At 38.1% G+C, this 13,782-nt stretch overlaps 1 protein-coding gene across 6 annotated transcripts in view; it reads left to right on the forward strand.

The window, feature by feature from the left end:
* The window catches only part of MARK1 (microtubule affinity regulating kinase 1), a 153,603-nt gene that overhangs the window by 112,539 nt on the left and 27,282 nt on the right, over positions 1–13,782 (forward strand). For 4 of the 6 annotated variants that reach the window (XM_036755229.1, XM_036755228.1, XM_036755230.1 and 1 more), the window contains exons 10-13: positions 5,552–5,651; positions 6,964–7,076; positions 9,065–9,218; positions 12,439–12,632. In XM_036755229.1, the coding sequence (XP_036611124.1) occupies positions 5,552–5,651; positions 6,964–7,076; positions 9,065–9,218; positions 12,439–12,632 (561 nt within the window). The remainder of the gene's footprint in view (positions 1–5,551; positions 5,652–6,963; positions 7,077–9,064; positions 9,219–12,438; positions 12,633–13,782) is intronic. The other 2 variants (XR_005010198.1, XM_036755232.1) reach the window with 2 other exon arrangements.

Below are 13,782 nucleotides of genomic sequence, written 5' to 3' on the forward strand. Positions count from 1 at the left end.
GTGGTGAAACTTCAGGATTATTTTGATTTGCATTTCTGTTGTTATTAGTGATTTGGAGTATTCTTTCATGCAGTTGTAAATACTTTGCTAGTCTACTTTTGAGAAATGTTTGTTCATCTCTTTTGGCCACTTATCTATTGGAGAATGGCTGTTAGTCTTACATATATTTGTTGCTTACATATCTTGATACAAAGGATTTTTTAATGTATTATCTCATTTGATCTTCACAACAATCCTGTGAGGGAATGCTGTTATATCCATTTTACACAGGAGGAAACTGAGGCTGAAAGGTTAAGTGAATTGTCTAGTTCATGCAGCTAGTATGAACTAGCTTAGTGCCTAAGGGAGGATTTTAACTCACTTCTTTCTGACTCCAAGTCCAGCACAAAGTGAGAACTCATTAGAAGTTTTCTAGATTCCTGTATGGCTTTTCATATAAGCTAAAAAGTGTTTTTAAAATGATATTTCTATCTGGCAGCCCTTAAGTTTTTGCCTCTTTTATGAATGTAGAACTTAAATATAATGTTTATATTGTCTTGGGATAATTAAAATGATTCCTTATAAATATTTGACATTTTGTTAATATTGTTTTCATATTGTCAATAATTTTACTTCAATTCTATTGACAATGATAGTATGATAATTTCTTTTATAAAATTTGAATCTTGTTTTTGTCAGTTTTCCTATTGGAGTCACCTAGCCATGTGTAATATAACTTGCTTCTCTCTTCCTGTACCTTATGCCATCCAGCCTGGGGATAAGTGAGCATCCTTTTGTTCTAGCAGTGACCCTCCTCTGTCCTCTGCACATGCAGTACCTTTCTGAACTCCCCACTGGCTTCCAAGGCTAACCCAGATGGCCAGAACAGCAGAGCTAACCAAAGAAAGAAAGATATGTATTTACCTATTTTTGGTCAACAATTCAGTTCAACCCCTTTTATTATTTCTTGCTTTATTTCTTGACTTTATTCACAAGTGTTATCCCTGGATTTAGGGTTAGGAAGAAAACTGTAATTACCTGCATATGTACATGTATTCTCCCTCATGATCTCCCTATCTGAAACTAAAAAGAAAATTAAGGAAAATATTCTCTCCCCATAAGTATACGCATGGATGCACTTTTTATTCTATTTAGAAGTGGCAGCTGTTATTGCTAGAATATGTTTCTGTAATGTGAAACATACATTGTTTATGGTGTAGGATAGAGCATACCAATGGTTAACTGAAAGGAATTACTTGCCATTGACCAGGATGAGAAGAAAAGAAAGAACCTGACATCACTTACTCTTCTACCTCGGCCCACAACCTCTCTTCTTGCCCTCTCCTTTCTTCCCTTCTTTGGAATGATGCATCAGTCCTACAAGGAGACAGATAATCAACTGCAACTGCAAAAGTGCCATTCACTCTTAGAACAAAGATGCTTAAACTCAAAGATGAACCTTGGAATCTTTAAAGTAAATATCACTTTTCATTCACTTGCAAACTGTCTCTTTTTTCCTTTGGCTCTAAAAAAAAGTCAGCCCTACTTAAATAAACATCCCAGTATTGCTAAATGAAGAAACTCAGCATGTCCTGAACAAAAACTCACTGTCCTCCAGCCCTCTACGTCAAATGAATCTTTTTTCTTTTAGATTCTTTGGTTCTCCCAATGATCTTATTATCAAGCACCCAGGCTTGACATTTTAGAGTCGTCTTTGATTCCAGGCTCTTCCTTCCTCTCCATTCCTAATCCCACTGCCCTGGGTTAGTCCCTTTCACTTCTCAAATAATGCATTTGTCTCCCTAAGCAAAGGTCTAATTAATTACTCCTCTTCTCCTCATTCTAGTAATTTGTACATACTGCTACCAGATTAAATCCTCACAAAATGCCATTTGTTTCCCCTATTTAAGGACCTAAAATGATTGGATCAAGCCCAGGCTCCTCCTGTGGGGCTTCAAAGCTTTTTGCATCCTTAACCCATTTTTCTTGTCCCTGAAACCCATTTCCTCACAATTCCTGCCTATACCCTAAAAGTCTTCCGTGTTTTTTAAGGCTTATCTCAAGTCCCTCCTCCTTCACAAAGTCTTTCCTGAAAATTTACCACAATGATATCTTTCCTCCTAAATCTCTTCTCCTTCTGTATTTTTACCTCTTCTTTCTATACTTTATCATTTTAACATATTCTGTCTGATATTGGGGTAGGATCTTACCTCTGCCATTCCACTTACTAGATGTGTGATCCTTGAGCAAAGAGCTCTCTGGGCCTTAGGTTTCCTCGTCCATAAAATGAGAGTGATATTAAATAACCTTTAACATACCTTTAAACTCTAAATACCATGAGTTTGTGTACAGTATTTATATTTTATGTATTAAAGCCTACATGTAACATTAGATGGATAGCCCACGTGTTGCACTAGTATTCATGAAAAATAAAATACCTGAAGGAAGGCCTTCTACATGTGTCATAGATTCTCTATGGAGGCTCTACAGAAAAATATGGACCAAAAAAATCACACAGGATGAAAAGGTGTGGAAAGGTTACAGGTGCTGATGAAAGAACTACCAAACTGATGATGAGATCCACTGAGTACATACAATGCCATAATGATCTAAAATAGACATGCAAGAATATAGGATAATACTGCAAAGTTCTTGAATGTATTGGTGTGCATATTCCTTTACATACAACACCTTTGCGTAACATGGTAGGTGGCCTTTGAGGCAAAAAAGCAAAGCGATAAGCATTTATTAAGTGCTTACTGTGTATCGGGCACTGTGGTAAGCACAAGGGATACAGATAACAGGCAAAAAGAAAAACAGCCCTTGCCCCACTAGAAGTTTACATTCTAACACAGGAAGAGAGTGCAGGAGAAGGGAAGGGAGTAAGCACTGCCAGACTCCTGCTATGTGCCAGGCACTGTGCTAAGCATCTTGCTCATGTTAGTATTTGCAGAATGCTTAGCACAGTGCCTGTCATGTAGTAGGAGCTGCTTTTATAGGAGTACGGTGTCAGAGACAATAATAAATTCAGAAGCAGAGCCTGGAGGGGAATAGAGTTTTGTCTTTGAGAGCTGTTGTGGCCAAAATAGTCATCACCTTGACAGCCACCTGTCGATACTGTTCTCCAAATCTGACTAGACTGGTCCTGAGACAACAGACGTTCACTCCATAGGCACATAATCAGAGCATTTCCAGTATGGGAGAATATAATACAGCTTCTCCTGTTCTGTCATGACTTTGCTTACAGTTTTAAAAGGCCTTGAGGGATTGATTAGGTTCCAGATGACTTTTAAAAGGAGTTCAGACTCTTGCCTTTCTTTTTCAATAAATTTGTCGAAAGTAGACATTGCTGAATCTTGATATTGGAGGGACTAAAGATTTGTAGTTTTGAGAGTCTGGAGAGTTAAAGTCTCTTGAATGGGGTCATCTGGTTCAACATTTCATGAGTTCTTTGTTTCCTCCTGATAAAAGATATGTTTGTTTAATAGTGGAGGGAGAGGCAGTCATCACCAAAAGTCCTTTGTTTTTGGTAAAGGTGGAAAGTATATAATAGCTTTTTATCAACCTCAGAGTTATTTTCTTTTAATCACAAATTGACTGAATCAACTCCTTTTCCCATTTGCCACATTAGGGCACTGTTTACATAAGTGGCTATAATAATTGTATCTTATTTTTTTTAACTCTAAACCCTCCTTCAGTATAATGAAGTTTAAAGAGAATTGTGTGTGTGTGTGCGTGCGCGTGCATGTGTGTGTGTGTGTGCGCGCCTGCAAGTGTGATATACGTGTATAATAGATGCATTTTTTAGCCACAGCAATTGACTAGGGTGAGAGACATTGAAATCTCTATCAGTAGAGGGATACCTACACCTACAAGAGATCCTTAAAATAATAAAGTAATCACACCTCCCATTCAGGTCTCCTGGTCAGCTCTTCCTCAGAAAAACACTGGTATTTATTTCTTGCTTGTGATTTAAAAAAAAAAAAAAAAACATGGCTGGAGATTGGAAGGGACAGGTGAAGGATGAGAAATGCATCAGGATGAAAAGTTCATATCCCTAGAGGTATTTTGCCTTTGCAGAGCAGAGGTTAGCAGCACTGTCCTTTATACTAAGCATCTGATTAGTCTTCCTTTTACTTCTCTTTCCAGGAATATTTTTAATCCTTTTCTTCTGAGGATATTCCTTGATCACTGGTTGTTACCTGATAGCATTATGATTTTTCACAATTGGAATTTGGAGGGCTCACCAGTTGAGTTGTCTTTTCAATGAATCAGCTAGACAATGAAATTAAATTATCTGCCTGGAGTGAAAAAACATTAACGATACAAAGCACAAAAAACTTTTAAGTTTATATTGTACATTAGTATTAGTAAATATATACAAATTACCTGCAAAATCATATGAAAATATCCTCATGATCCTCATGATACGTGGTATATGGCTACAACTTTTTGGAACACACTGGTGGAGAACACTACAGCATAATCAGATATCTATATATTTTATCTGGTAATAGAAGTCACATTTGGAACTCTACTTTTGTAATCTAGTTGTGAAGTTCATTAGGGAATGGGCAGAATATATCCTCTAAGTAGATATTCTTAGCCATAAGAAGAGCTTTATGAAGGATAACAATTTAAAAAAACTAATTAGTAGAAGGTTAGAGTATCTGGTTTATGCATGAGAAACATTCTTTAGGAAGGAAGGAGAAATTATGCTTTTCTCACTATCTGATTAAGAGTAATTAGTAAAAAAGAAAAAATATTGAAATGTATTGATTTATAATATGCATCAGATAATATAGAACATTCAAGAGGTTTTTTTTTTTTCTTTAAGCATTTTTACAATTCAGAGTTTCCGTCATAAGCTTTCCTCTTTTTGCTCGGTTTCCATCCTGATTTTGACCCTCTCTAGGTTTCCAAGTTAACTTCCTTGTTGCCTTCTCAACTCAAAGCCCAGTCCTGTTCCTTGGCTTGAATCTGACACCACTGATCTATTCTTACCCCCAATTCTCTACTTTCCTTCTGTATCTCACCCTATTTCTAGCCTTCTGCTTTGATTCTGTTTCATTCTCTGTGCTTGTTTAATGAATAACCCTAGTTCCTTTCCCCATGATTTCTGTGTCCAGTAAATTAAGATTTTTTTTGTATACATACATTAAGTGGGGGATATAAGAGAATCAACTCTTGAGGGATATTATCCCAGGTGTTTAAGATTATGGTTTTCATTTAAATATATGTTCTTAGAACCTCCAAACAATAATAATTTGTTACTGTAGTTGATATTCAAAGATAACACAATATACGCTCCTTTTTGTTTGACTTTGGAGGAAGATAAAAAGCAGAATCTTTTGGACTTAAAGTGGACCTAGAAGTAATGGCAGCTCTTGTGTGAAGCCTATTACTCATCTCCATGAGAATAATTTTCTCCCTTGGATTGAGTCTTCACATAAACTTCACATAGCTTCTGATTTAGTGACTGATACATTCACAGTTCAAAAAATAGAGTTGAAATAATAAGTGGTGGAATGAACTGATCGACCAGATATATAATGTTGAATTTATCTCCTAGCAAATAATGAGAGATCGGTGGATGAATGTTGGTCACGAAGAAGAAGAACTGAAGCCATATACTGAGCCTGAGCCAGATTTCAATGACACAAAGAGAATAGGTAAGTGTTAGTGGTGTTCATGTTTCTGGCTAGAAATGTGACTTCCATAATACAATATCTGTCAAAATGGAGAAAACCTTAAACTCTGAGCAACTAATATTTATCTGGTGCTCTCAAGTTTGCAGAGTACTTTATCATGTCATTTCATCCTTCCAAATAGCCTGTCAAGTGGGTCCTACAGGTATTAGTATCTTCATTTCACAAATCTCAAGGAGCTTAAGTGACTTGCCCATGTTAACCACAAGTGAGGGTCAGAAGTGATGTCTGAATGCTGGTCTCCACTGCTATTTATACTATACCACACTAATTATAAATTAGAAACATTTATTAGTTGTACAAACATTTGAATTTTTCTATGAAAAAATTTAGTTTAATTTAAAAGTCAAATTTATTTTTTAGTTAAAAGGTTAAAAAAATTACTCTACATTCTCCTTAAATATTTTAAGTTTATCTGCAGTCTCTTCTGCATACATTAATCTTCATAAAGGCCACTCAGGACACAGAAAAACTTTAAAACAATTTACATACATGTACAGACATTTGCCATCTCTTCCGACTCTCCAACAGAGTAAGACATAAGTGAGGGATACTAGGGAAATATGGCATATATGTCAACAAAAACTTAAAAGGGACAAATTTGAAAAAACATTCTGAGTTCAAGTGCCCCTGGTTCTTCTTACATCATCAACAGGGGCTGCTGCCAGCTGTTTTCTTTTCCTTGCCTTTTTGTCAGCTCTTCTCTTTACCCCAAGACCCTCAGAAATCCACTTCCCTGTGTTAGAGGAGTAACTCTCTTACTCCTTTCTTCTGGAGGCAGTGACTACTTCTGTCTTACCACTGGAACATCTGGCTTAACAGTAGGGTGGAAATGAGCATTCTAGAATGTTTTTCCACTGCATGGGAGAGATATGATGAAATTCAAACTCTTCAGAGAACTGAAACACTTCTTCCTCACTTCAAACTTTTCCTGCAGATCAGGGAGCAGAAGTCAAGTGGCTTATGGTTGGAGGGTATGTATGTAAGTGTGTCTGGCCTGGCTCGACAAGGGAGGCCAGCTCAGGAGTGTGATAGGCAATGATAAGTGACCTGGAACCATGAGGATAATACGAGTTTGGATAATCAAGAATATCCAGCATATGCAGAGATATATTAACTCAAAGGTTTAAAAATGTGTTCTAAGTACACATTGTAAGATCAGGATTTAATTGTCAAATCTAGACTTTGTTGACTTGCACATTTTGTTTGTCTATGGACTGTAACCTATTTACCAATTAACAGTAGTTTGTGGTTTTCTGAATTTCCTTCTCTGTAGACATTATGGTAACAATGGGTTTTTCGAGGGATGAAATAAATGTATCCTTAATAAATCAGAAATATGATGAAGTCATGGCTACTTATCTACTTCTGGGCAGAAAACCACCTGAAGTAAGTATTTCTTCCTGACTTTCTAAGTAATGTAAATAATTGCAACTTACTGATTGTAACTACTAAATATAATGTATCATCAACATCATCTTTTTTGGGGGGTGAAGGAGTAGAACTGTGAGCAAATACCCCCCAAAATCTATTTATACAAAGTAGAATTAGAAAGGATTTTATGAGAAACTGCTCATCTCTATCATATCTGGCTTTGGGTTTGTTTGTTTTTAATGCATATAATAAATTCAACTTGTTACTTTACAAAGCTGACTCAATTGTGTTTTCTTCTGACCTTGCTTCTGTTCTCTGCAGTAAGTTTTTCTTTTTTTGGAAACACTATTGCTAATTCTCCTCTCCCTCCTAAATTAGCCTGATGAGGGGGGAAAAGCAAAAGAAAAAAAAACACAATCCTTATAAAATATAGGCAGAGTCAAGCAAAATACATCCACACATATGCCGTGTCCAGAAATTTTACTTAAGTCTTCAAGAGTTTCCTGGGTTATTAGAGAGTTGTGTCTTACCTACAATTACATAGCTGGAGGCTGGACTTGAACTCATGTCTTCCTGGCTCCAAGACCAGCCCTGTACAGTACTACCTCACCCCTATAATTTTTGTAATATCCAGAAATACCAAGCACCTAGTTTATAAGATTTTAGAAAAGAATTTAATTGATGCAAAGTAGAATGGTAAATTTGTAACCCAGCTTTATTCCTCTGGTTGATAGTTCTAATGAAGTTTGGATTAAATTTATACTGGTCCATTTTTCATAACGAAAGGCCAATGTAACAATTCTTAGGGAGAAAGGATAGTAACTAAAATTTTGATAATAGAACGTATGCATGAATGGGCAGCTGGGTGGCACAGGGGGTAGAGTGCCATGCCTGAAGTCAGGAAAACTCATCTTCTTGAGTTTAAATCTGGCCTCAGACACTTGCTAGGCTGTTTGATCGTGGGTAAGTCGATTAACCCAGTTTGCCTCAGTTTTTCATCTTTAAAATGAGCTGGAGAAGGAAATGGCAAACCAATTCAGTAACTGAAGAAAACTTCTAAAGGGGGAGTCAGACACAACTGAAATGACTGAACAACAATAACAGTGTCTTAAGTGTTAAAATACAAACCTAGGGAAAAGACAGTAATTGAGACTCTGCTAAGTAAGTTTCAAAGAATGCCATGTTTCCTTCTCTTGAAGGGGAGGGTTGAGGAGTAAAGCTTGACACCCTGAAAATTCTGGGAACCAGCAGCCACTTGGCCAACAAAAAAAATTTTTAATGATGCCTGCTTTTATGGTAAAGTACTGTAGAATAGCTTTGTAATGGGCATTGTAATGACTATACTAACTTGTCAGAGTTATGCAACAGCTAGCCAGTCAGAAACACTTCTAAAGCCCAAAACTGCATGGCATACCAGTGATCCTTTGCAAGTGAACTCTAGCCAAATTTGGAGATACCTGAAGCAGCCAGGAATCACAAAACTGGCTTTGACTAGTTCAAGGGAAACCTTGAACAGCAGCTATAGACTCAAGACCTTGCTTGGGACTTTGTAAACATCCTGCTACTTGGCTTATTGCATCTACAGATGTCTTTTACCTTTATCCCCATCTTCCCCTCCTACCGCACCCAGCCCCCTGCTCCCCTTCTGAAAGCTTCTAAAAACTATTATCATCTCACTCCTTTTCCACTCCCCTTTGAACAGTTGAGATCTCTGTCTCTTATTCTCTCTCTTTCTGTCTCTGTCTCTTGTCTCTCTCTCCCTCTCTACCTCCCACTGTCCCACTCCCTCTCCCTCCCCCCTCCTCCTTTGCGAGTTTTCTTTTGCAAGCTCTTCTAAGACAATGTTTTTGTCATCAGGGATCTGTATTATTTAGGGTTCCTCTTTTTGGGTCTGGGGTCTTCCTTTACCAAGCTTTAAAATATCAGATTAATAAAACAAGCATACACGTTACTTCTTTTAGATCTTTTTAAAAATCTTGATGTCCTTTCATTTATGCGTCTAGTTCGAAGGAAGTGAATCTTTGTCCAGTGGTAACTTGTGTCAGCGATCTCGACCCAGCAGTGACTTAAACAACAGTTCTATGCAATCTCCTGCTCATCTGAAGGTCCAGAGGAGTATATCGGCAAATCAGAAACAGAGGCGTTTCAGTGATCATGGTGGGAAGCATTTTCAAACAAGTAATATAATATACAAAGTCAGCAAGCAAGCATTAATCATTCAGGAAGCATTCATTAAGTGCTTGCTATATGCCAGGGACTGTGGATACAAAGAAAAGCAAAGCACAGTCCTTGCCCTAAGGGAGTTCTTTCTAATGGGGGAGATACCATGCAAATAACTAAGTACATACAGATCATATACTGTGTAAGTGCCCAGGAGAAACAGCATGTAAACAATGATTTACAAGTGATATATACAGAATAAATTGGAGGCAAACCAGAAAACTAAGAGGGAAGGCTCTAGCATTAAGAGGGATTGGGAGAGGTTTCTACTTAGCTGTAATTTGAAAGAAGCCAAGGAAGGTAGGATGTATGGAGAAGAAGAGGGAGAGAGATCCAGACATGGGGGACAGCCAGTGAAAATACCCAGAGTCAAGAGATAGAATGTCTCATTCTAGGATCAGCAAGGAGGCCAGTAACACTGGAGGGCAGAGTACTTGGGGTGGGGTGGGAGATGGGGGTGTAAGGTATAAAAAGACTGAAAAGGTAGGAAGAGGTCAGCTTATAGAGAGCCAAATGGGATATTTTACATTTGATCCTGGAAATAATAGGGAGCCCCTGAAGTTAGTTGAATAGCATGTGACATGGTCAGACTTGTGCTTTACGAAGGTCAGCTTCACAGCTAGCTAAGTGAAGGGTAGAATGGAGTGGCAAGAGATTTGAGGCAGGGAGACCAACACACAGGTTGTTGCAGTAATCCAAGCATGAGGCGATGAGATCCTGCACCAGCATGATTAACGGTGTCCAAGGAGAGGAAGGCACGTGGGGGAGATGTTATCTCCTTATGGTGTTATAGAGGTAGAGATGACAGGACTTGGTGACTGCTTGGATGTGATGAGTGAGAGAGAGTGAGAAACTGAGTACAAGCCTGGGTGACTAGAAGATGGTGGTACCTTCCACAGAAATAGGGACGTTGGAAAGAAAGATAATGAGGTCAGTTTTGTGCAGTGTTATGCCTAAGATATCTATGAGACATCCAGTGTGATAAAGAGAATAATAAGAAGGTTTCTACTAGGCAATTGTATTCCAAATTTCTCACATTAGACTTACTATCAGTGTGCTTCAGTATCTCTGTCTGTGTATTTATAAGTAATTTAGAAAGTTTTGGCTAGATTTAAGTAGATCTGTGAATTATCAACATAGAGATGATAATTTAATCTATGGGAGCTGGTGAGGTCACCACCTGAAATAGTATTGAGGGAGAAGAGAAAGGGAGCCAAGATAGAATTTGGGGGGACACACAGTTAGTAGATATGAACTGGATGAATATCTAGTGAGACCAAGGAGTGGTCAGTCAGTTCGAAGTAGAACCAGGTGAGAGCAGTGTCATAAAAGTAAAAGATGAGAGAATATCCAGAAGGTGATCAGCAGTGTCAAAGACTGTGGAGAGGTCAAGAAGGGTGAAGATTAAGAAAAGGCCATCAGATTTGACAATGAAGAGATCACTGATAACAATGTCAGTTGAAAAGAGTCTAGAAGCTGGATTGCAGAGGGTTTAGAAAGCTGGTGAGACGAGGAGTAGAAGGATCTGGCGTAGAATATTTTCTTAAGGAGTTTACAAAAGAGGGGAGAGATACAGGGTGATCACTAGCTGGGATAGTAGGATGAAATGAGGGTTTTTTTGTAAAGATGGGAGAGACATGAGTGTGTTTTTAGGTAGCAGAGAAGCAGACAGGGCAACATTAAAGATTAGGAATGCTAGAGGAAACAGTCTCTTTAAGAAAACAGCATAGAATAGGATTACTTGTGAGTGTAGAAGTGTTTGCCCTGGCAAGGAGAAGGGCCTCCTCTTCATGTAGGACAGAAATGAAGGAGGTAGTGAAGAAAGACATCAGAGTAATGTGAGATGAGGAGGGGAGAAGAGGAAGCTCTCATCAAATGATATCAATTTTTCTAGTGATGTATGAGGCAAAATCCTCAGCTGAGAGGGTTGTGGTAAGGGTCCCGTTGAAATTACGTAACCTAAGTTTGTAATGAATCTGTTCAGCACAGTTTTGTGATTTTTCTTTAGTTCTGTTCATCAGTATTCAAATAGGAACAAAGGAGGTGGATGGGGGTAGTAATCCAAGGTTTGGATTTGATAAGGACTAGTTGTGACAAGATGAGGGGGCAAGGCACTCAGGAGCAGAAGGTAGGATAGAGTTGGACTAATTCACCAAGAGGTCTATATGCAGAAGGGAGTTGAGCTGCGGAGGAGGTTACTTTGGAATGAACTGAGGGGTGAGGATGAGAAATAAGGTTAGTCATCACAAGGCAGAGCAGAAGATGGAATGATTAAAAACAAAACAAAACAAAACAAAACATGGTCAGATATTGGGATTTTAGAGTTCAAGTGGATGGAACGATAACACTTCTGGGTAATAGCAAGATCTGTATGTAGCTGAGGTGGAGTGGTAGAGTAGATTATGGGACTTGAGTAGATAGAGGAACTCGGAAATTAGGGTGTTGGACAGAGTAGGAGTATGTATGTTATAGTTTCCTAGTAGAGAACTGGAGGAGTTTGGGTGGAGAGAAAGACTGTGAATCAAACACTCAACTCATTGAAGACAGAAGGAAAGAAATATCCTTGGAGTTTGCAGATAACATCTACCAGAATCTTGATTGGATGATAAATTGATATTGATTGGAACCTCAGAGGAGGTCACTCAGTAATGGCAAGGTAGGAAGTAGGAATGGAGAACAAGGAGTATTCCAACTCTTCCACCACATCTGTGAGTTGGGAGTAAGTAGAAATACAACCACTGTTGGAAAGGGTGATTAGGGATGCAGCGTCATCATGAGGGAGCTAGGTCTCATTGGTACAGAAGATGAAAAAAGGTTTGAGATGAAAGCACATTTGTTAATTATATAGTAGGCATTCAAGAAAGCATAGTTGAAGGGGTAGAGTTTGTGATATTCTTTTTAAAAATTGAAGATCCACCTTTTTTATGTGCCTATTTGTTCCTCATCCTGTTGAATTACTGATTTATTGTGTCAAAAATGGTAGATAACCTATCTCTCTTTTTGCCAAGTTTTTTTTCAAGAGTAGTCATATTTGGTTCAGTTTTCAGCATAAAATTTGCAAGGGTACACATTTCTAAGGTCAAAAAGAATCAAGTTTAATTTATGAACAGAAAAAATGAGTAATTTTCAGCTGATGATGATATGTTTTATTTTACAGTTGGTCCATCAATTCCTGCTGCCGTGTCATATACCAAAAGGGCTCAGGCAAACAGTGCGGAAAGTGAGCAGAAAGAGGAGTGGGACAAAGATGTTTCTCATAAACTTGGCAGCACTATAGTTGGATCCAAAGCAGAGATGACAGCAAGTCCTCTTGTAGGACCCGAAAGAAAAAAATCTTCTACTATGCCAAGTGTTCGTATATATTATTGCATGTAGAAGTATATTGTGATCATGGTTTAAAATTCAGAACATCTTCTATTTTAAGTAATAGAGTACATATGTGTTTATTTGATCTCATTTATAAGCTTTACAAGTTACAGAAAGTTATATATCCTGAAGAGCTTTTAATTCCAATCAGCCATTACATGTTTAAATCCTACTCCTCGTAGGAGACTGCAGAGGATATCTATGCAAACAACATGGTTTTTGCACTTTGGGAGTTAATCATCTAGTGAGGGATGTCATTTTGTTTTGTTTGAACAGGCCAGTGACTTCATTAGCACGGGGCACAGCCAGTGAGGAAGCTTCTTTACCCAATAAAGATCAGAACCTGCTTTTCAACTTAAAAAAGTCTTAGAGAGTTCCCTGGGACACCGAATGATCAGATGACTTGCCAGGGTCATACAGCAAGTAGATACCAGAGGCAGGACCTGAGCCCTGGCCTTTCAGACTCTTAAAGCCATTTCTGAATCCACAATGCCATTTATACATAAATATTAACACACCAGACAGTATAAGTGTCATAATGGATATACAGAGTAGGAAAGTGGAAAGAGAAGTAGACTTTCTTAGGAGTCCTGGACTCATGTCTCAGCTCTGCCATGTACTGGCTTTGGTGTTTACTAACTGTGGGAGCATGGGTGAGGAAGTCATTAAACAGCTTCCTCACGGGGGTAATAGTACTTGCACTACCTGTTTCACAGGGCTGGTGTTAGAAAGTTCTTTATAAGCCTTAAAGTGTTATATAAATGAGACCTATCATTCTTCTTATTATTATTATTATTACAAACAAAGTGCTATGGGGGCTTGGAGAAGAAAGAACACATTTGGTCAGGGAGGTCAGAAGAAGTTTCATGAGGGAGGTAACCTTTGAGATGAGCATTAATTGATAGGCTTTCCACAGGCAGAGACTTTTTTTGGTGACATGTATATAGGAGACAGAAGATAGAGCATAAGCAAAGATACAGAACATGTGTAGGACATAGTAAACCGTGAAGACTCAGGTATAGAGGATATACGAAAGGAGAGTGATGGGATAAAATACAAAGAAGGTAAGTTGGACTGATAGCACGGAGATACTTTGAATGTCTGGCTAAGAAAAAGTTTAGACATTTTTAGGAAA

Source organism: Trichosurus vulpecula, chromosome 4, assembly GCF_011100635.1.
Source record: "Trichosurus vulpecula isolate mTriVul1 chromosome 4, mTriVul1.pri, whole genome shotgun sequence".
Lineage (NCBI taxonomy): Eukaryota > Metazoa > Chordata > Mammalia > Diprotodontia > Phalangeridae > Trichosurus > Trichosurus vulpecula.